General features: G+C 38.9%; 1 protein-coding gene across 1 annotated transcript; it reads left to right on the top strand.

The window, feature by feature from the left end:
* The first annotated feature begins 1,660 nt into the window (after nucleotides 1–1,660).
* LOC135462044 (phytanoyl-CoA dioxygenase domain-containing protein 1 homolog) lies at nucleotides 1,661–23,788 on the top strand. The gene is made up of 10 exons (XM_064739382.1): nucleotides 1,661–2,818; nucleotides 3,895–4,032; nucleotides 5,266–5,415; nucleotides 12,672–12,778; nucleotides 17,617–17,668; nucleotides 18,104–18,171; nucleotides 18,716–18,782; nucleotides 20,726–20,838; nucleotides 21,577–21,676; nucleotides 22,166–23,788. The coding sequence occupies exons 1-10, from the start codon at nucleotides 2,717–2,719 to the stop codon at nucleotides 22,223–22,225; spliced, it is 957 nt and encodes a 318-aa protein (XP_064595452.1). The 5' UTR covers nucleotides 1,661–2,716; the 3' UTR covers nucleotides 22,226–23,788.
* The last annotated feature ends 779 nt before the right edge of the window (nucleotides 23,789–24,567 follow it).

Here is a 24,567-nt window from a genome sequence, read left to right on the forward strand (position 1 = left end):
TACTCGGTGTCTGTTGTTAGAAGTATCATAAGCTGGGCAGAGGCCCTTGGCTAATAAGGGCAATATACACAAACTTTCATTAAAGGCGGCTGCCATTGCAAACCATCTATTGTCTTCTGAAGTGGAGGAGAAGAGTTCTGTGCCTGTCTCTTGAAAGGATGAAGAAGAGATCTACTTCTTTCTCTTGAAAGGATGGAGAAGGCCCCTGCTCCAGTCTGCTGGAAGGAGAGAGAAGTATTGCTCCAATGGCATGCAAAAATAATTTTCACGTTTCCTGGAAGAAAGAGGAGCTGCTTTCAAGAGCTCTCTGGATGTTCCATGGTATGGAGAACGGAGAGCAGATGCAGCCTTGTTATTGACACAATTTCTCTGTTTACACCTGCTGAAAATTTCTGTTAAAAGAAAGAATGTGCTTAGATAAGTTTCACTGAAAATAAATGTCCACTGCCGATAGTCGTTATAGCAACTAGTTACAATAGTTTGCAATATTTTGTGTTCAGAAATTAATAAGCTTCGTATAGATACAAGATGGAACTCTCACTGACTCGCCATATTGTCAACCTGTGATCTCGTGTGCTCCGTTAGCCAACGAGGTCCGGTATACTGCCACCCGCTTAAACAAATAGGCATACCATCAACAAAAGCGTTGGTAATTCTGATTTTTTCCGAGTCAACATCGTGTGAGAGTTTTCTATTGATTTAAGAAAAGAAGATCGTCTGTGTCAGTTGGGTGTTACATGGGTTTTATACTCCGCTGGTCTTCTGTGATACTTAATAAACAGTCTACTTGTCTTAATGTCATGGTTACTGTTATGTATGACTATTTAACGTTTTCATGTACTGTTAGTCTGCGGACCTTTGTGAAAGCATAATAGGCCCTGTTATATATGTACAGCGCGGACCTGATGGAAAGCACCTTGTTCAATGCTCTGTTTATTTAACTGGCTGTTCATTGGCTGTTAATTCTGTGTTTAAAAATAGTTGAATCCACCTGGAGCGTATATAAGCCGTGTTTTCTGTGCAGAGTGGAGGTATTTTTGCTACATCCACTGGGAGCCAGGAGAGTGTGCGACGCTCTCGTATCGAGTCCATTATTTTGATATGAGCTGGTGATGCCAGTTTCATTTGGGAGGACAGATTTTTATGCCGGCACCGTTTGTGTACCACAGCAGTACTGATGTCTGGTTTATGTGAATTTCTGCGGAAGTCACGTTTATTGGTGTTCGGATCTTTATTATGATTATACAGTGTTGACTGTGTAATTTGTTTAACAGGCTGACCTCACCTGACCGACAAGGTCGTCAAGGACTCTAAACTGAAGTTTTCAGTTTTGCAAAGGACGTTCGTTCTGCCACAAGGTGACATTACTCTACGTCTCTGAACGGCTCGTTTGTGAGTTTCTGCGGGAGCTGTGACTGTTCTAAAGTGGATTATACCTCCATGCCTGTATTTACCCTGTGTTGTGCTCTGCGGGTGTGACGTCATTCAAAGGCTTGACTGTTCCAGTTCTGTGTAACCTGTGTACTGTGTTCGCGTTCGCTATCCTAGCGAAGTACCTGACTAGGACAATTTGTGACTTGTGTGAATTATGTGTTTATCCCATGGTCTTTACGTTGGATCTCCTGGAATACGTTCCTTGGGATGCAAAGGTGAACTGGAAACTTTTAAGGACCGGTAATACTGATGTGTATGTTTTTTTATGTTGTTGTTGTTGAACTGTCTGTAAAACTGTACGTCTCATTTTATATATAAAGCATTGTTTACATTGTAATATTGAGTCACTGAGTCTGTTTTCTGTTGCTGTTTCCAATACCGTAACATTACTTCAAGTTACACGTATATTAGCGTGTGTATTGTCAATACGATCAGACGTAGGATGTCGGGGTAGAGTTTAGAGCATTAGTGCAGATATACCACGCAGTCCACAACCCCGCACTATCAGAGATCCATGTGAGGAACGCTAACTCTGACTGTATTCAACGTCGGGGTTTAGGGTGACCATAAATTAGTAAAACTGATAATTAAGGCAATCTTTCTGATTCATAATTTCTGTAGCAAACATATACCATCAAATGAAATGTGTACGACTGTCTTGATTTCAAGGCACCCATATCCTGATATTTATTCATAACTCTACAGAAGGCGAAGATTTTCCTTGCTTTGAGCTTTTAATTGCTGTACGGGTATCGCCGTGCTATGTACCTCTGCAAGTAATATTCCTGTTTAAACACGCCATATTTACCTGAAAGTTTATGTTAGCTTTCTATAACCTGTAAAACACGACAGTTGGCGATGTCTTTTAAACTTCTTGATACTGCATGTCAAACCCCATTATCATTCATCTCCCACTTGATCATCTGTACAAGTGGTTTATATAATCAAACAACTTTAAAGGCATGTCATGTAGACTGGGTATAGAGCTGTATATATGTGTCATCTGTAGTTTGACCGTGTTTTCGTTTACTGTCAGCGTTTGCTCTACTTTGTGATTTCCCTGATAGTGTAGACAGCCTGTTGGGGACTGCCATACTCCATGCATTCGGTCTAGTCCTATACTAACCTCCCCGCAGCTCATATCTATACGTTTTTATCACACATTACACAATCTAGAGCATATACGATACAATATAGACCGCGGCTGTCAGACGTGGTCACAGGTTCGGACAGACCACTTGATGTTTTCCCAGTGAGCGAACTGTGTCTTCAGACGTTTAAGATGGCTACCGAGGTAATGGACGTCCCCCGGGAGTACTTACCTGGCGTACCCGACTGGAGCACACTCCACAAACCCACGGGCGAACTGTTTTCACCAGTAGAGGTACATGCCGACACATCACCTTTTACATGTTACTGTTGCAGTATATCTTGTACTGATTAGTGTGTATACAAAGTTCGGGCCTTATACTTTTTTTCATTACTGTGCCTTTGTTTTCGTTCTCAGTCATATCTAGCCATTAGGTTGTTCAGCATACGGTATGTAGATTAAAGTTTTGTCCGTTATAGTGATATACTTTAAGCAGACTATTAATCAGTGGCCCAAATAAGCACTGCGTTGCGCACCATATTGATCAGTATCGATCTGCAAGCCTGCTATATGCCTGTACATCTGCGTTACCCACAACCCTTTCAGTCACACTTACCTACCGTTATCAGCATTTACCGCGATGTGAAAAGACCTGGTCTCTAGAAAACAAATGTTACCCCGTTAAAATTTATATTAACAATATATGGGTACAATCTTGTATCGCATATCATCCTGGGTGTTTACAATGTATAGGGTTAATGTAATTAACCAATATTTATCATGCGTGGGATTGGTTATAGATGTACAGCCCAGCATCAACTGACCACAGAGCTCGATATTTGGCTTCGTTATTCATTTAACAACTAAATGTAATGTTAACCAAGATTAAAGTAAAATGGAAGTTATCACTGAAAGACGACTGGATTATTTCCATGTGCCCTAAAATGAATTATAGCCAGTCCCTTATACTTGTGTGAAAGCGTTGTGCTAGAATGATGTGCGATTCAAGATGAATGCATGTATAGGCCTATCTACAGATCGTATCGATGCAATATATTTTGTTCTCAGCATCTACAACGCAATTCCCTAAAAAACAACATTATAATGTTGATGCGCAGGCAGATATATTTGCGATGTTAGCCATATAGATGATAAAATGAACAGATGTGTTCTACTGGTGAGGATATATGACTTCAATAACCAAAAATCCATCGTAAAATACATCTTACGTGTTTATGTGAGAGAAAAGCGTGTATATTTCGCATGAGGGGGCAATAAGATTTGATGGAATGGCTATGGGTCCTTTTTTTAACCACGCACAGCAGTTTCATGATCTGCCGTTTATTTTTCTCTTTCGTTTGAGTTCACAGGAAAAGAAAGACTGGGCGAGATTTCGTCTGAGCGATTCCCAGATTGATCAGTTCACCCGAGATGGGTTTCTGCTAAACGTGCCGGTGTTGACGGAGGAGGAGTGTGATAGGATCCTGGAAGATTATACATATTTCCTGGTGATTGAACTGTTCCTCGCCATCCTCATTTACAACAACTCATAAATCCTCAGGAATATTCCTCCTTATTCCAACGTTTTCATATCAGTATCTGTCTGATTTACTTTCATACCCAAAATGTCTTGGCCCTTAACAAAACAGCACATTGCCTGTTGCTGTTATGGATAGATTGGGTTAGGGCACTTATATCAATCAAACCTAAATCATCACAGCGAATTTTATATGGAAAACACCGTATACACATGCCAATTTGGTAAAAATTGACATTGGACATTTGACATATATATATATATATATATTATATATATATATATATATATATATATATATATATATATTGTAAGTCCAATGTCAATTTGGTAAAATGGGTATTTTGTTTATATATGCACACACATGCAGGGTTTATATAATAATGCTAGTTGCTTGAATGCAAGAAAGAAGCAGGCATCATCGGGTTAATAGGTAAGTGAGTCTTTTTCTTATAAAAGTCACTTGCACAAGTTTGGCATACTTTGTACTATAACCTTAAGATAAATCTGTGGTAGTAAAAGACTTCACAAAGAGACCTGGTAATGGGTTTGAAATTTTATGTTCAACTACCAAACAAATTTTCCACTCACTAAACTCGTCACTGATGCTATTCATCCAGCGTTGTCAAGGTTTCCATAACCTAGTCGGTGTATCTCACCAATTAGCCAAATTAAATATAAGAATTAACCTTCTGCCAACATACACCTACAATAGGTTTTACCCACCAAAACAAACTATTTATTTAATCAAACAAGCAGTCAATGCCGGGTTGAAACATTACCAGTGTTTTGATCTGTCTATTTCGTCAACTAACCAATGTCCATTTTCCACAACTAAGCTGTAATCTGCAAACCAGAAAACCTACCGCCAGTCTGTGGAGCTCTCTTCAAACGTACCCATTACTATATAGCTGCTGTACTGCGTTAAACGACAATCATTCATTCATTCATTCTACAAACGTAACAAGGGAACTATTTACTCAACCAGCCCCAAAAGTACCCTTCCACAAACTTCATATGTGAACCACGCAACTTGTTTTCGTGTAACAAGCTGTTCTCACAGCTAAGGTCTTTAAACTCGATGGTTGTGTAACATGTTATTGCCCCAAAGCGGTCAAAATATAATCTTAACCTTTTATATTAAAAGAAGATGCATGTCGATCATTGTGCCCAATGAAAAATAGCTCTGCCCTTGAAACCACAGGACCCCACCAAGCGGCATCCCGGCCTGGAGATGATGTACGAGTACCACAGCAACCAGGGTGGGGACCCTGATAAGGTCCTTATGCATGGACTGGGCCAATGGCGACTCACAAAGCTCTTTCATGATCTTGTCTTCCTCCCAAAAGTTGTGGTGAGTACACCAATATCAAATAATTTCATCAACAGGCCATTTTCCAACCCCGTCTCTAATTTAAAAATAAAACTCGCCACATGAAAAGTGGAGCAATGAATTTGTTTTATTTGCAAATGATTATTTGTTTTAAAAAATATGTTGTTGTATTGCAACAATGCAGCGAAATAGGGGTTTGTAAAGCCAAACTATAATGTGTGAAATTCCTTGGAGAAGATACATATCTGAGAATTCCAGCAATTTGTGCATGACAGATCTGGTCAAAGGCCCCGAGGTCAATGTTCGCATGATCCGTATTGTACCGTGTTCTACCACTCGTTGACGTTGCTGTCTAAACCAAACATGATCTTGAGCGGGATTCTCGGGATGTAAGATAAACGAATGATAATAATGACGAAGGATTGAGTTTTGTAGAGATCTTCCGCTGTCATCTTGAATCAGCAATAAGTAGTTGTCTCTTGCAGCCTTTAGATCTTATTATATCTCCACTTGTATTGATCGATTCTTGGTAATCTAATACTTCATCGTTGGATATAGACAGTATTTTTTAGAATCCAAAGTGTATTTCTTTTCTTTTGGCAGATTGTGATGGTAATCAAATTATTGTACGCTGGCAGATCACAGAGTTTCCTAAAACCATTTGACAGAAATATCGATTAACTTGCTTATTTTTTTTATACATCTCTGAACAACTCTTAAAACACAGTTCATGAAATGTAAACATCACAATGTGTGCGTTATCAGCACCACATATTAATGGAGCGTTGATGAAAGCATACAAGGGCAAAACCTCATGGAGCATTACAAAATGAATGAATACAAAGAGGTTTGCATAATTAAACACGGTGCATATCCCGGTTCTGACCTTTTCTATGATCGAGATTGTCTTTACGACTTTGAGCAAATTATATCAAAGTTATCAGGAAAAGAATTTTGCTCAACATGCTACAATTCTCAGTGTATTAATATTACATAAAACAAAATTCGCCATTGAGATGACAGATAAAGACAATAAATTCCAAGCTTCCTCGTGCTCCATCACATGTCTTGGAGAATGCCGTTAGCCCTATGGGTGCACGGTGGTGTAGAACTGATACCGACTTGGTACACTGAACTGGATCAGATTTCAGCGTCATTTTACCAAAAACATGTAACGTCTAAACAGGAACTACTGGCTTTCATGATCTTGCCTGTCTTTTGGTCAACAAAACTGGAGCCAGTCACATCAAAGTCAATACATCTCGGGTGGGTTAATCTCCCCTGGGCTATAATCAGGCTTTTGATTGGTGGTAAAAAAAACCCTCATTAAGTGGTGCTACGTTCTTGCTTTCTGACATGGCTACTGTGTAATTAGGCCTATGCTTGGCTGTTGTCCATTGGTATGCCACACATAAACCGCTTTTAGGGTTTTATCAAAACTCTACAATTTGATGTGAATGAGTCACTATGAGATTTTGCAACAGAAAGACATTCCGATCATCATCATCATGACAATATCTGCATAGCATATTTGGTACACTTCACTCATCCAACTCGTCCACCACCTAGTAACTTGCGCTGATCCACACGAAAATTATATTGGCATTATGTATGTGTATTGTAAGGTGTTGAATGAATCGAGATAGTGATGTTGCGTCTACTCTATGTTGAAAGCATATTATAGTGTTTTATATGTTTGGGTTGAATAGATATATTGGTGTAGTTAAATTAGACTATGGTGTTTTGTCAGCTGAAGAATAAAATGAAAGTATGGTGTTTTCTCAGCTGATACGAACCATAGATTAAAAGTTGTAAGATTCGTTTGTACATCAAAATAGACATCTCTTTGTGAGAGGTCCTAAGTATAGAGAAAAGAGAAATGTCAACATTAGATCTAACATAAAAAATATCATCTCGGCGTTTGAGGAATATGTTAAAAAATGGTCAAAACGGGAGAAAGTTTTATTTTCGGTACTTAACGATTGGCTTGAGATTGTCAAAAAGAAGGTTAGTTAAGTTATACACCGTAAAGACATTGATGCTCTACCTAAAGTTAAACAGGTCCTGAATGGTCCCACTGTGAGAGAAACACTGGCTGACCTTCATAGTAAATTTGTCATCACTGTAGCAGACAAGGCTCCTAATAATGTCATCTTTATTTGCAAGAGTTATTAATATCAAATTCAAGAGCTTTGTACATCTACAACAACATCCACGTATTCTGCTACCACATGTACCCTGGAGGAACTATTTAATAAACACAAAACCTTTCTTAAAGAAAGGCGCCTAAATATACCTACCTGTCATATAAAAATACCACAACTTTACTGGATTCCTAAAATGCATAAATCCCCATTCAAGGCTCGATTTATTGCCGGTTCAAGAAATAGTACCACCAAACTCTTATGAACTCTACTTACGAGAGCGTTACAAGAAGTAAAGTCATTTTGAATAAGTATTGTTGTAACAAAAAATTAAGGTGTCAACTGCATGTGGATTCGTAACAACTCCAAACGTCTTACAGAAGAACTTGATGCTCATATGCATATACCGTACAAAGACGTATCCACATGGGATTTCTCTACTCTCTATACTACAATTCCTCACACAGATCTTATTGAAAGAATATCGTCGTTAATTGTCTCGGTATTTACTAAACAGGCCACCGAATACATTAACGTCAGAAGCAATAAGACTTTCTTTAGTTCTGCTATTTATGAAATTTTACCACTCATGGGATGTTACATTATTTATTGAATTACTTGAATTTCTCATTAATAACATCTATGTGAAATTCGGGGATACCATTTACCAACACTGCATAGGTATTCCAATGGGTAATTAGTTGTGCGCCTCTTTTGGCAGGACCTATACCTGTTTTCATATGAAAACGACTATATGCAGAATTACTTAAAAAGTAATGTCTTTAAAGTTCGATCCTTTTCATTTACCAAACGATATACTGATGACCCTACTGGCATTGAATAACCCCGATATTGCTGAAGCGGTGAAGGAAATCTATCCGCCTTCATTGGATTTAAAGGAGACAACAGATAGTCCTGATGGTACATCTTATTTGGATCTATATCTGTACAAAGACGAACAAGGTCTCCTTTCACGACGCCTTTACAACAAAAGGGACAATTTCAATTTTGATATTGTAAATTATTCTTAATTACATATCTCGCCTTGTAGCATTTGTCAGACCATGCGTAAATTGTGATGACTTTAATCTGCGTAACAAGTTGTTAGTTCAAAAACTAGTTTGTCAAGGATACTCCATCAAACACCTTCACTCTAAGTTTCTCAAATTTTACAATGCGTATAACACTCTCGTTGGCAGGTATGGGCAGAGCATTCAGAATCTCTGGCGATCCTCATTGTGATCAACCACATAGACGGCGATATTGTCCTTATGTACATATCTATCCCGTACATGGTATTTAACAACATAGATGGCGCTGGTTGCCGAGTGTAACCGTCTATCTTGCAGACAGCTTTTATACAGACCAGCATGTCCTGTGTAACATCATAGATGGCGCCTGTTGTAGTATGAGATCCTTACATATTAACGGGAAAAACGTAATCGTCCGTTACTTTTGAATCACAATCTGTTCGGTTAAGGTCTGTAACGCTTGTCATTTTCGAACTGTATCTAATACCGCTTAACTTGGGGCTAGAGGCTGTAAAGGCAGCCATGGTCATTACATCTGCATGATGCCTTTAAGAACAGTTGCAATCAAAGCGCGACTGAGATACCTTGTTTAATTGTTGTTTGACCTGGAACTCATTCATGGACTACGAATTTGAACTTTGATATGGAATTCATGCCTGGAATATCCACTGTCTGCCCGGCATTATTGAAAACTGATGACCGCTTCTCTCTTGTGTGTTACCGGCTTTATTTCCTATGTGTATAATTTCTTACATACCTTTGTCTTTGGGAGCTAGTGTTAAAAGTTGTTTTGGAAATGGATCTTGTGATTGTCGACTTGGAACGCCCTTTGCGGACTACGAATGGAATACGAATGTTGGACATGACGCTTATATTTGCTATGTGGTAAATAATGTAGCCACTTAAACCCTTATACGCAGTATAGTTGGTGGTGGGGGGGGGGGGGGGGGGTACGCCTTGGGTCTTTTCGAAAATACAGAGAGTTGTGGGGAGTTTCACTGGTATCTATATATATTGGTATTTAATTAGAGGCTTTTGCTTTTGGGGTAATGTACATGTGGTATGTACGTAGATGTAGCGAGGAAAGCCGATTTGGGCCCTCTTGCACGAAGCCCTCTGAATGTTTAGAGCAAGTAACTGTCATGGCAACCAGCACTATAGACATTACGTCGCAATGGTAGTGACGTGCAAGTAGGTCTTGGCCCTTACCGAAGACAGCAATATAGCGAAGTGTTCTGCATATGGTGTGCACATAGCCTTTAGCATTTGTTAGATCCGGTGTGTTCTGTGAGGAATTCAATCAACGTTACAAGTTATCAGTGCAAAAAATAGTGTGTCAAGGTTATACCATCAAAACACCTTCAGCCCAAGTTTCTTACTTTTTACAATGAGTATAATTCTCTTGTAAGTAAATATGGACATAGCTTTCAGAATCTCTGGTGATCTGCTTCATGATTGTGTCTAATTTCGCTTAACCCGGAGCTAGGGGATTTATATTCATCGTGTTGCATTAGATCGTCACCTTGGATATATGAACAGTTACTATCAAAGGGCATTCCACATACATATTTTATTGTGGACAACTCTTATACTAGCGTGGTAAACGATTTGAATACTGATTTCATTTATTTCCCTAAAACGCACCTTACGTCATTTGCCCTTGCGATTATTGACCTGGAAGTTCCATCTTGGTTGACGGTTGGCATAGGAATTTCTGCTTCAACTCATAGATTTACATAGATTTGAGGTGTGTTTCATTCTTCACAGCTAACCTCGATCTTTTCGATTGTGTTGTCCGCAATAGTCAAAGCTGTACCCTACTAAAACACGTTTTCTTTAATCCTGCTGTAATTCTGTCTTCATACCACCTAGTTATTCGTGAATAATAAAGACCACGGTGTCGGCGGTAAAAGATAAACTCGTGGAAGGTTTGGATTTCAAGTAAAAATATGTACATTATTAAGCTGATGAATGACAACTTGTGTTGGCGTTTTAACTTTAATTTTGCTCTAATAATGAAAATAAAAAGCATAAATAAACTATCGTGAAAAATGAAGATGGTCGTTTGGGAAGAGCAGCTGAGTACACCCTAGCAACGAAGTCACGTGATTCAAATTGGCAGTTTGCGAATTCTGGTGCTATCTGAGTGGATGCGTCGGTTACATTTGTTTTAATTTGCAATGCTACGGTCTGTATTATTCCTGCATATTGTGATGATTTCAGAAAAATCGTGGGACACCTGTTTTCGTCATCTACAGCTTTGACACTTTGAGAACAGCACAGGGGACTGAACCGAGTTCCAGGTTAATGAATTCAACGATTCAGAACGGTTAATGTGGAACGTGATCTGAGAACATGGCCAACCGATCTCAGAGCTAAGATTTAAAGTGTCATATGCTAGGGTGTCGCTTTGACCTTTATACCCCGGTGTTGACGAAAGTGTCTCATATGTCTGTCCAGTGAGGTAAACAAGCGTTCTATTTTGGCCTTTAAGCGGATGTAGACAAGGAAGTAGATTTTGTCTTTACACCGGTGTAGTAAAGGATGTGTATAGATTTGGTCCTTAAATCCATGTAGGCAGGAGTGTCTATAGATTTCGTCTTTACACAGATGAAGACAAGAGTGTAGATTTAGCCTTTACACCAATCTAGACAAGGATGTATATAGATTTCGCAATATATGAATATAGACAAGCATTCCACCGATATATGGTGAGTGTTGTAAACAGGGGTGTTTCGCTGGTATTTTCACTGAAGCATATACAACGATGTCACTTTACTTATCTACAGCGTCTCGTCCTGAAAAGCACTAAAACCACATCTGTATGTTTTTCACACCAGTGAACAATGTTAACAACTGTCATTTGACGAATTTCAATCTTGGGTTGTTGACACGCTCATTAAAACATACCCAGCTAATTAGATTCACATCTAATTTTGCAGGAAGACTACGTTGATGCTATCTTCTTGAATTAAAACTTATTCAAACTGTGTCCATGGCAACAGACATAACAAGTAACAAGAAAATGCAAATTAGATACCCTTAGTTTAATAATCTTACAAATTAACCGTTTATTTCAGACTGAGATTCATTAAAATGGAAAAAATGTGCTGGAGGCAAAATTAATTATCCCTATATATATATATATATATATATATATATATATATATATATATATATATATATATATGCTAGAAATGCTAGAAATGAATGATACTCCGACAAGAAGTCAGATCTCTTTACCAGGAGTGACTGTAGTCTACAGACATGCATATACTTACAATGAAAACATAAGTTTCATATTTTGTCGTACATATTATGTACATACATACATTACTACACATAAAACATACAGCTCAAGCAAGATTCCATACGGTATGTCGTAATAAAACATTTTCACAGCATGTAATTGGATCCCGAAATTGTTGCAGATACTGTCTTATGAACCGCTCTTCGGGTGTATTTGCCACTTTTTCAGTAGCATCCTGAAAAATGCGCGACCTTTCTGGCTTCTTCTGATGCAACGATACTAGCATTTCAGAAGGCTATGTCGTTTTTCAACGATGAGAGTTCCGATTAATTGTGGGCTCAAATCGACTCTATAGTTCCAAATCCGAATTGCTAAATCTTGCATTCGATCTGGACGGAAGTAGAGGTTATCAAATGTTGGACTTTCTGTTATTTCTTCCTTTATCGTTGATTAGGCTTGAAAGTTCCAACCACCAAAAAAATGTCGAAAATCTTTCCAAGGTAGCCACCAGAACAACACAAGCCTAGCAAGCCTCTGATCTGACCCGGAAACTTATCTATGACTGACGACTGGCATTCCAGACTGGTACATTCTGAATCCTAGATTCAGTATGGTTAATCTATACCGATAATTTAAGAGTAGCACATGTTCCTCCCCACCAGTCCCGTGAGAAATAGGGTCCATTTCAATATAGTCCAAAATATACATCACGGGAATTAATGAACAATAATCTGCCGCTGTAAATAGACCAGAGGCTAATCGAAAATCGAAAAGAAAAAAAAACATGTTATACTCAAACACCTTCACCGCCAGTCAGTCGGTCACTTAGGCACCCTTTTTCTGTTCTTACAGGTGCCCGTCTCCCAACTACTGAACCCTGGGGGTAAGGAAGTCCCTGTACGCTTCTGGCACGATCAGCTGTTTGCCAAACCATCGCACCACGGAGGGGTCGTCGCTTGGTAAGTCGAGATTCACGCTGAAATAAGAATAAAGACGATCAGGAAGGACAATTGAAGATGACCTTTAGGCAAAGTGTTTATCAAAGCTGTTTAAAGAAAGTCGCTTCGCGCCAGATAACAAATTCTTAACTGTGCTGCATGATTGCAATTTTATCAGGTACCTCGCTGGATGTGGTGGAAACCCATATCTTTGTTTTATGAGCTACTATACATTTATTGCGACATGAAACAAAACTATATCAAGCCCCCCCCCCCCCCCCCCCCCAACACACACAATCTTGCCTTATATATTAAATCTGTGGGCGGTTAATACCCATCTCACGCTTTCTTCTTTATACGCTGATTTTTTTTTCCTGTCCTTAAAAGGTCAGTTTTTCCCAAGGAATACCTCTTGCGTGTTAAGTACAGGAGTAATAAGTATTATCTTCCTTAATCCATTTATTCATCCATTTAAATATGTAATGACATGTTAAACAAGGCTAATATATATGTACACATGGAAGAAACAGAAGTTTGTCAAGTTAAACAAGATGGCAAGCTAAGTGCAGATAATTGTGTGCTCAGGTGACAGACATATTTTGACAAGATGATTGATTGCAGTTAAATAGCGACATGGTTTTGCTTCACGACTGCCTTTGTATGGCTACAAGCCAGGTATGCATGCTGTTTTTCCTGTGAGTTTCCCCATGAATCCTGTATACCTAGTGTAGAGGGAGACGCAGTTGCCTTAAGCTCAAAACCATAGGCGAACAAGCTGACAGTGAACTCTCTGACCTTACCTGCGGAGGAAGATTGAGTGATCCCCAGGGAAAAGCAGGTCGTAAACAATGGCACTTTATTTTTTGTATGCCCCAGGTATTCCCTGGTTGTTATTTGATTGCTCACTATTCAGTGTTTCAAATCGGTTATGTAAAAATGCTCATTGTAGTCATTTAAACGCCTGTCATTACACTTGAAACGCTATTCCTTACCTGTGACAAACAATAAAAGTATTGGGAATGCAGATGCGTGGTTAGTGTTGTGCTGTGAATAAGGTGCCTTATATCTGCATTATATTTTCTGCATATAGATTAGTCTTTGTAAGGACTTTAAAAGTACACTGTTCCAGTAAAATGTGATGTACAAAACCTTGCCAGGTCTTTGTAGCTATGTAAACCTATATATACTGCTTTAATCTGTACTATGATGTAAATACCACCACATCTGTGTTTCAAAACGGTGTCCTGTGGCTTCTTGTAGTGGTGGGTAGTTTCCAGGTTGGATCTTTGCGTGACCCAATCATCATCATAGGAAGTCGCGGTAATATCACCTACAGTTTGTACTGAAGTCGTAATTCTGTTTTCCCAAAATAAGGTGATAATTAGAATGACGGACATGACCAAGAACGCAATCTGGTGATAAATATCGCAATACATTTATGAAGATGGTCGAATGAACGACATGTACCTGACAACAATTTTGTGATAAACATCTGAAAGCACACGTAAATCTGCTTGATTTATTAAATGAAGACGACTCCCAATCTTTGTTTTCAGACCTAACAAATTCATCCTCGTGCCCGATCAGTAAATTCATCAACTGTCAGCAATGGTATTGGCACAAAGAGTATCCGCGCCCTTATCAAAGTTTATCTAGATATCCACGATCACAGTTTCCTGAAAATCTTAATACAGGACTTAGATGTCTACTAACGGGCCAGCATGGACAACAACAACAACACGTTACGTAAGACTAGTATTCCATCAGACAGGCACCGAGAAGGACATAGTATAAAAGAAATATTACGTCATAAAACACGAATCAAATAAATAAATGAGATTGTAACATGGATAGTCGGTCAGCTATACGTACAGATAAGGATGTGTCCTTCATTCTGCGGTGTCTGTGCAGTTCGTGTCGTGTCGTATCGCAAGTATAGCAAGATGTGTTGAATATATGCTGATTTAATGGATAATGTTAGTAAGTGTTTGTAAGGACAGATGTTTTATTGGGCGTGGAATGTCAAATAAAATCCAGTTAGTTGGTAATGTGAATTTTCATCTCCTAACTGATAGGTATTCTTTAGGGATTTGGTGACACTGGCTCCAAGATAAAATCCCTTGCTAATTTTCTATGCTCCATGATCTATCCACGCACGCAGGCAAACCGGCTAACCTCCTGTGTGGTGACACAACTGGTTTACATATTACGTAACGTAGATAACAGTAAATAAGCATACTAACTGAGAAAAAATGGAAGTAGACGATCTCAACACGTCGACACCAGTGAAGTAATAATGAAGAGACATTATGGTTTAATTAAAGTCGAAATATTTAGATTGTCCAAATAAATCTCTACGTACATATATACTTACTTCACTTATTTATTACGCTAAATTGCCAATTGTGCATTATTAGTGGATCAACTGGGTTATCGATAATAGTAACGATATAAAACAAAACCAACTAACTGTCCGATAGACCTGAGAAACAACTAAGAATATGTGCCCATAAGTTAAAACGGTGGACGTACTAATGACATTATTATATCTTATACTCCGTACGTGGGAAGGTCTCTCAGCACCCTGCGGATGGTCGTGGGTTTCCCCCACCATAATGCTGGCCGCCGTCGTATTTGTGAAATATTCTTGAGTACGTGGTAAAACACCAATCAAATAAATAAATATATATATATTAGATATAATATAATAGATTATATTAGATATAATATAATTATCAGATATTCCAGGATTGAAAAGATATACTTTATATGATCTACACCGAAATGCCATTTTATGTGTTTACACCTGCAGGGTATAGGTGTGTACGTGTGAAGTTTACAGGTAAGGTCACCCAGTCCATAGTAACTCTTGTATCCCGCTGAGACCTATGGACTGTGGGACCTGACACTTTCGCGTCACTCCGCCAAGAGAGTCCGTCCCTTGACTAGTTAGTGCGTGCGTTCAATTAAATTGAAAGTTAAAGTTGTATAGTCTTTTTTTATTTGTTACTATTGCATTTTTTTGTTTGTGGACATTCTTGCGAAGATCGTTGTTTTCAGAATAAGGGGTCGTGTAAAGGTTCCTTCAGTAGCAAACAAGCACCTGCTGATATGCAACAAAAAGTCTTAATCGTTACAATACCAGTAAAGGTAGCTTCTTAAGGGCTGTACACTTGGGAGTCCTAGAAATACATTCCCCTTTTTCAGAGAGAAAAAAGCTTTAATTAATGAGCAGACTTACAATGCAAAGCAGTTTTTTCTCTCTTTCTCTCTCTTTTTTTCTTCTCCTGATATTTTGAGTGTTGGATTGGAGGAGCTGTCAGCTAGTTGTATCAGATAGTGGTTAATCTGTACTATCCATCACGGACACACTTACCTGTAATTACTAGAGACATCAGCCCAAACTTCTCACCCACCTCCACCCACACACCCGCACGCACGTATAGGTCATCAGCTTACCTACAGTGTACCATGTGACCTCTCCACACGGTACTATCAGCTACTATCAGTATGTACTCTAGTGGAGTACCTAATCCACGCTTGAGCCCTCATGCATTACCATCTCCGACCAGGTATCTCAGGTACTGATTGTGATCTCTTCAGATCCCAGCTCGTACACTGCAGTCTATAAACTACTTCCTATCACTGGGTACGAGACTTAGAAACTGATAATTAATGTAGTGCTCGATACATAAGTGCTGTGAATAGTCGCGATTAAGCTCACCATCGCTAGAGCCTCTTTGTTCACTCGTACACTGCAGTCTATAAACTGCTTCCTATCACTGGGTACGAGACTTAAAAACTGATAATTAACGTAGTGCTCGATACATAAGTGCTATGAATAGTCGGGACTAAGCTCACCATCGCTAGAGCCCCTTTGTTCACTTTTGCTCACCTGATTCAAGACGAAATGTTCGAGATTTACTCATACTTTATAGATATAATATGTATGGATCTGTATGACGTTGTTGTCTGTTGTCTGTATGCCGTTGGACCTGTTGGTCTTGTGCAGTAAAGTATTCCAGTATTACATAATACGCCCAGACGTCCTGCTCGGCATACTAGTATTCATCCACTTTTGCCCACCATTCTAATCTGCAAGGCCAATTCTGCTCGTCATCCTTATCCAAGATGTGTTTGTCTGTATATGTATTTTTGATTTCAAACCTTCGAGCCAAACATTGTGTGAGAAGTTCTGCTCTCCATACTGATTCAAGATTTGCTCTTTTTTCTCAGCCGTGTTTTGGGGTAAAGTGTGTGTGCATATACAAGGTACTATATTTACATGTACCCCATCATCACACTCCCCCCCACCCCACCCCTCCCTCCCCGCTTCACCAATAGTAGATTAAAAACCTTGAGATTCGGACAAAATGAGTATTTGGACATGCCCGAAATTTGAGGTCAAATACAGGATAACGTAATATGAAAGACCAGTGTATTTTAAACCCTACTATATATCAGGAAATATTTGAAGATGGATGTAAAAATGGCCGGTTGCAAAGTGTATGGTGACAACGTATATTGTCATACATGTACAAGCAGTGAGAGCGAATACTTCACCACGTTTGAACCCGCCCCTCGTGTGTCCTCACGACGGAAGCGTTATAGTTTATGCACATGCATGTAGCAAGAGAAATGCTGTTGACTTTCGTCTAATAGATGAAAACAGTGTTGGCCGTCCGAGCAGATATATTTGTGACTATATATACCGTTACACGAAAGCCTTGCAGCTGGCTAGCCTGCTTTGTTGTAGAAGTGACACATAACCTGTTAAGCCCACGGCCAATTAATTTAGAACTGGTGACTTCATTATTAACCAGAAATAGTGTCTTTTTCTCCCTCTCTTTTGTTTCAAGGCACCAGGACTACTCTTACTGGACACGGACTAAGCCCATGATGCATATGACGGTAAGACTTTCTGAGTTTGCAAGCATGCGCTATGTATGCAATAGTAGAGAGCTTTAGTTAGAAGTTACAATTTGTAACTGAAGGTCTCAGTAGAGTCCTGAACGTAAAGAGCTGCCAATGTTTTTCTCCAACTGTGTTTCTAAAAGACAATGTTGTGAACATTTTAGACAAACTGGTACTGTCGTAAAAACTTTCTTCTACATTGTGACAATGTGATGAAGATTTCAAATTCTGTCTGCTTCACATGAAAAGAAGCGCATTGGAAGGAAATGAAAATAAGGGACACAATCAAGCCATTCTTCTGTTAGCAAAAGAGTAGCCTCCCTTGGACACACTGTCAACATTTCACATATTAGCACACAAATTGCATGGACGCCTGATAAGTAAGCAAACAAGAGAAATTGTCACCATTGTCATTTTATGATTTTTACCTAGGTTCATATAGCACTGGACAACCAGAGTGTGGAAAATGGAGCTTTACATTACATCCCAGGCTCTCACAGGTAAATGAAGCAAGTTGATTTTCCCTCACATTGGGCGCACACCCGCCCTGGTAGACACAGGTGAGCACGCTATGCAGTGCAGTTTCCAGTGCGAGTAGTTTGTCCAGAATAAGTGTCTTATGGTGTCCAGCCTCACTAGACGACTGTGTTATGATTTAGGTCTGGTACAGTGGTTGACCTTAGTTCACCTGTATGGACAGATACTATCTGTGATCTTTCTGTACTATTTGGAATCACAGTTAATGCGCCACAGGTAAAAACCGTTATAGAAATTAAATACAAATATTTAAAGAAAACCAGTTTTCTGTTTTTGTGTCACGTCTGTCATAATATTCAGTTAATACGAAATTACATTTTTGAAGAAACTTTACTGTTCCCATCATTGCTTTCTTGTGGATGACCTTAAGAATCTTATTCATAACTGTAACACATTGATTTTCATCGAACAGGCTGTAACAATTGCTTTCTCTAGGTCCTATATCGCAGAGTTTGATAATAATCAACCATGCAAATCTGGTATTTTATGATTTGTTTTTCGTCAAAGGTGGACGAGGGATGGTAAGCCATTGCCAGTGACAGACTTTAACTTTGCCGATATGGAGTCAATACATGTAGGTTTTCTCTTCTTGCGTTTCGATAGTCAGGCTATTATTTTGGTAAACATTCTGTTGTTTTAATTCTGCAAGCCTGTGGTGAATACTCATCCAAATGTACCAACCTCTTCCAAAGTAATTTGTGTTTTCAGGATTTCTGTCTTGTCCACGTCTGTCCCACCCAGATCACACAATGCGAAGTTTCTTGCCAACTCTTTCAAAACGAGCACGAAGGGCAAAGTGCACTCAACAAAAATCTCAGGTAGCGCATTAAGCGCGCATATAAGATAGGGCACCTAGTGTATAAATCGCACGTAGTGTAAAGCGTGACATTGATCTCCCGTACAAGTAGCAAAGAGCAAGTAACACAAAGCAAACGTAACACAATCGCAATATCGACACAATGTCTACTGTGATTTGATAGAACGTTGTATAGCGCGTGGTCTTACGTCAACACAACTGTACTCTTGTCACATGTAATGCCTACACCTTACCGTGTCGTTCTGGTCAGTTATGCACAGGTATCTTCGAGCGCGCTTTATAAATACTACTATGTGGAAAGGTAAAAACTTTTCATGAATTTAAAACTGGCCTCTTAATGCACAAAGTCTCGAGAAATGTTGTTTACTAGTATTAAGCTATTGCCGAGAAATAATTAGCCTGGTTGTAAATTTCGTTCATATTTACTGGTAACCAAAACCGCGGCACTAATTAAGCTTAATGGCACCTTAATGCCGGGTGGTAAATATTACCTTGTCATGCCACAGTCTTATCAAGGCTATCTACAGACAGTAAGTGTTGTTTGAACTTTCCATCCCTGTCATAGGAGCAATGATTTGTGTGTGTGATGATGTTGTCTTGGAATTGTATTTCACCTTTATTAGTTCTGCCATTTGGCTGGCAAAGGTTGCTTCTTGCCCCCAGGTTCTACGGGCTATCACCACAGAGGGCTGATCCGTCATCCGCGACAAATGTTCCACAAGGGCTGCAGGAATATGAATGACACTTAATATTCCTGATATACTGCCAAGGTCCATTTTTACAATTTCACGTCGTTGTCGTTGAACCTTGTATTTATCCGAAGTTCAGCGATTTTTCGTCTCCAAACGGAACTGATTCATCATCTCCAACAAATTTTGCACAAGAGCTGTATATATTTAATGGACACTAATATCATCATTCCTAATACTTAGCCACGTTTCATCATTACATTTTCACCTCCCGTTAAGTACCCGATGTCCCGTGATTTTTCGTGATGTAGGTTATATTGTACTCAACAAGGTATAGTTTATACATTAAGCACATCTCTGAACACATATCATGCATTCTGTTAAAAATGTGAGTATATTTCCTTGGAAACCTAAAGAAATTGTGACTTTAGATCGATCTTTTTCAATATCAGAAAATGAAAAATGTGAAATGAACATCATCACAATGACCGTCACTCAAGATCTTATAAATATATCTACGTCTTTACTTTTTTAAGGAGATAGGGTATTTGGGTCTAACAGGCGTTAAAGGGACCATACTTGCACTGGTGCATGTGATTTGCTGATGTCACAAGCTTTACTTAAACTTAGTTTAAAGTTTTTCAGTTTGTTAAGTTTAGGCTATTTTCGTTCATTATAGATTGAACATGAAGCTGGGGAATGACGTCAAACATCGTATCACTATGGTACACTGTACATAAAGCCCACCTGAAAATTCAAACTTAATCCTCGTCCCACAGGACCTACAATAAAAGAAGTGAAGTGATTTTTAGGTACCGGTTTATGTATTAATTCCTGGGTTGCTTGTTTCAATGACAATTATTGCTTATTTCCTTCGTTACCCTGAAGTTATACTTCATACACGTCAAAACTGTAAGGATTTTGCTACTTCAACTCACTGGCTGTCAGTGTTAACAGTTTCCTAAAATTAGCCGATAATTCGTTACAGTGACTTGTTATTGTTGTTGTCAGACAATCCTGACGGAGGAAGAAGAGGCTGCTTTTAAACCCGTGTGTGGTCAGCTACGTAAGGGCGAGGCCAGCTTCCATCATGCATTGGCCGTTCATGGTTCCTATGGAAACAGGTGCCTGAACTTTTAACGCATCATGCTATAAACTCACAGGCTTCTGTGGCGTTCAAAGCTGGAGTTTCAATGACAGCAACTTAGTTTAGGTAGTTTGCGTTGTAGCCTAACTAGGTTAGCATTGGCATCGAAGATGTAACAAAAACGTACTGTCAATCAGATTTATTTTTTTGGCTCCTAGGTCATTAATTATTAGAGGGGGAAATGGCTATCCTTCTCGGAATCTGCCGCACAGCTATACTCTGCCAGTGAAATATACAATTGAGGCGTCCGTGGCCGAGTGTTTAATGTGCTGGACTCATGAGCCTCTCACCAGTGCGGTCTTTGTGAGTTCAAGTCCAGCTCTTGCTATCTTCCTTTCCAGGCGCACCTGCATGGGATCGTGGATTTCCCTCAGGCTCTGCCGGTTTCCTCCCACTATATTGCTGTCCACCGTCGTATTACACGGTTGAAATAAATAAATAAATATGCTTTTTGTGACATCAAATTCACCAACCTGTAATTCTTGCCTGTTTTCAGACATATACATGTATGTGTGGCATTAAAAAGTTTGACTAATATAAGCCACATCGAAGATAGATTCGGTCAAGAATGTAAAACATCATTCGGTAACAGAGATACTACATTACTTGGCTGGTCCATTTATAGGTTTGTATTGTGTCTAGAACCTTGTTACCAGATCAGGTGTAGCTTATATAAAACAAGTATATTACATTCCTCATGTTCGTGTAACAATAGGTCGGATCGGCCTCGCAGGGCCACAGTTCTAAACTACTTCGCGGACGGCGTCTGTTCCGACACTGAGGACGAACTTCTGAAGGGTATCAAAATAGCAAAGGTGAGTCTCATCGCGTAATTCCACGTGTGCACAGTCTCGAATCACGGGTGACATTATTACTAATAATTCTATCCGAGTATAATGTTGCATAATCCACAGCAAATTGGTGTAATTCCGCCCATAACATGCAGAAATAAAATCCATATATATGTACCCAAATATTCAGCTGCATATAATTGGTGAGAACATGACAGCTACACTGTTTGCTGTTGTATGATGTGAATCTCTCATGAACGATTAGTAGTTTTCATTTCCAGTTAAAGTATGCAATGTTCCTTAGTTCTTACCACAGTCTTCTGAACACTTCGTTCTGCAAACATAACAGCATATAGTCTAATAAAGCCGTCTAGCAGTGTAGCCTGAATTTTGGTGTCCACCAAAAGTGGACCAAGCTGCACGAAATTTAACGACAGAATCAGGAGATTGCGGTAATTATTACTGTGGGAACAGATATGAAAACACACTGATAGCATTTTTTATTTGCTTCAGGGTAACAAAATGGAAGGGCAGTTTTTCCCGCTTGTGTATGACCCGACCTGGGCAGCGTAATACCGAGGCTGAAGATTTCTTGCCCATTACCTGGAAATGATAATAATTCAAAACATACGTTTCATTAGCTTTAAATAAATCTAGATAACGAATGAAACGAAATATCTAGATTTTATATTCTAATTATTGGATGTTGGTATCCACTATTATGCTAGTATGTGCCTCCGTATTTTGTTTGTGAAATATTTACAGTCAAAGCATCTTTAATTGAATATGTTAAAGAAGAGTATTTAGAGCGGCCTAGTCAAGATAAACAATGTATTTTAAAGGAACGTCTCATAAATTTTAAGACTCAAAATTGCAATGTCATTTGTGATACACCAATGTTTCATTTTACCATCTGATCACAGAACCAGTTTACGAACAGTTTAAGGTTTTGTAAAAACTATTCTTATTCTGCATTTGCCTTCAAGGAAAAGCCAAGAGCTGTTTTGATAACGCACCCCATTTTATTATTTGATCCTGCACACCACTGGTTAATTTGAATGTAATTTCAGCATTGAAGTGCCATCTAATTTTTATTCAAAACTGAGTATTTAGAGGTATATATATTGCATATATATTATTTTTAAACCATCACATTGACTAAAGCACTACACAAAATTATAATATAACAACACGTGTGAATGTTAGAAAATAAAGAGAAATTATAACATTTCGGAACCCACGTTCAGTTGTACTTCATATCATAAAGCATTAACCCGACCTTCTTGTCCGAACTGGTCACCTTGTAATAACCTTTCATTTTCTGACGAGGAAATGGGATGGTGTCGGTATCGATCTTATGACGCTTGCCATGGGAGTATACAAGTGACAGTGAAATGTTAGGGGTACAGGATTAGTCATGCACAAAACTTTCACTCGCGTAAAGTAAAATTCTCGCATCGATATGGAGTCCTACAATGTTTGGTGAAGGAGCTTCAATGTTCCATAAGCCCGGACCAGAATAGGACGTTTGTAAATTCCCTTACTCCCACTGTTTACATGCAGGGATCTTGGGGACCATATGTGATTGGGTGGCTTTTTGCACAGTGTATGACATTCATTGATTTTTTTTTGTCCAAAAATGTTCACGTCACTACATTGAGACGCCGTATTACTCTGTGAATAGAGGCTGGAGCAATACGGAATGTACACGAGAAACTTATATTGGAAAACGTTTGACATACCATTGTGGGCAATTGGTTTCTAAATGGGCTTGTCATGGTACATGTTGTACATTTTAATGAGTAAAAGAGTATTACATTTTGTGTATTCCCTTATGGTAAAGTGACTCTTGGATAGGTTGTAGCTTATTCATTAGTCGGACGAGGTAGCATAGCAAAAGTCATATTATTTACGTCAAGTTATTCATTCTCGGTAACGGCAATATAAAATGTGGTTTTCAATTAAAGAAAAAATACCGTTTATATCGTCCAAAAATTGTTGCGTTCTAGCCATGTCCCCCACAGTATCACTGGATGCATTTACCTGTGCTGATGGATGGAAGAGCGGCACGATCAGAGAGGCCTGATCCCTTGATATTCCAGGTTGTAATTATAATTAATTAACACCTTCATTAGCCCAGTTCTGCATGCCACATAAAACCGATGGGTACGAGACGATAGGACAGTCGGAGATTCTCCAAGCGCAGAGATACCGTAAGTACTTTTCTAAGTAGTATAAAATTCTGCCAACATGTAACCATTCACACTTCATCCAGTGTCATACGAAAAATTACGCGGTCATTTTTGTGTTTTCTCACTTTAGAAGTACATGTAAGTTGTAAAGGATGTTGTCAGTCATTAAAATATCTTAACTATTAAAAGAAGTCTTCTTTCTCACTTTAGAGGTACATGTAAGTTGTAAAGGATGTTGCCAGTCATTAAAATATCTTAACTATTAAAAGAAGTCTTCAGGTCTCAAAATGTATACGGTTTGTGAGATCTTTTTTAATTGTGAAAGGAAAAGTTGTATTTTAGTTTCTGTTTGAAGTTATCATAAATTTCTATCAGTCATTGAAATATTACGCTTTATTTGGCCTAACATCGAGTTAAAAACATTTTTCACAAGTTTCAGAACGTTTCCGTTCATCCGGATAGGGGCTTGCCTCATATTCCTGTTTTATAGATATTACCGTTATCTATAACTTGTTTTTCTGTATTTGATAACATGATCCCCTCAATTGTCTTCTTGCCTTTATTTAAAACCTGGTCCCGTGGTTCTTTTTTTGGACCACCCCTCCCTAAGTATTGGCGCTGTAACCGCGCTTTAGAGGGTTGTTTTAGTGTTTTTCTTCATTATTATCGCCTATGTAGAATATTGCCCAAGTTGTCTCGGCATCTATAACGTTATTCCCTGTG

Source organism: Liolophura sinensis, chromosome 1 (assembly GCF_032854445.1).
Source record: "Liolophura sinensis isolate JHLJ2023 chromosome 1, CUHK_Ljap_v2, whole genome shotgun sequence".
NCBI classification, from domain to species: Eukaryota; Metazoa; Mollusca; class Polyplacophora; order Chitonida; family Chitonidae; genus Liolophura; species Liolophura sinensis.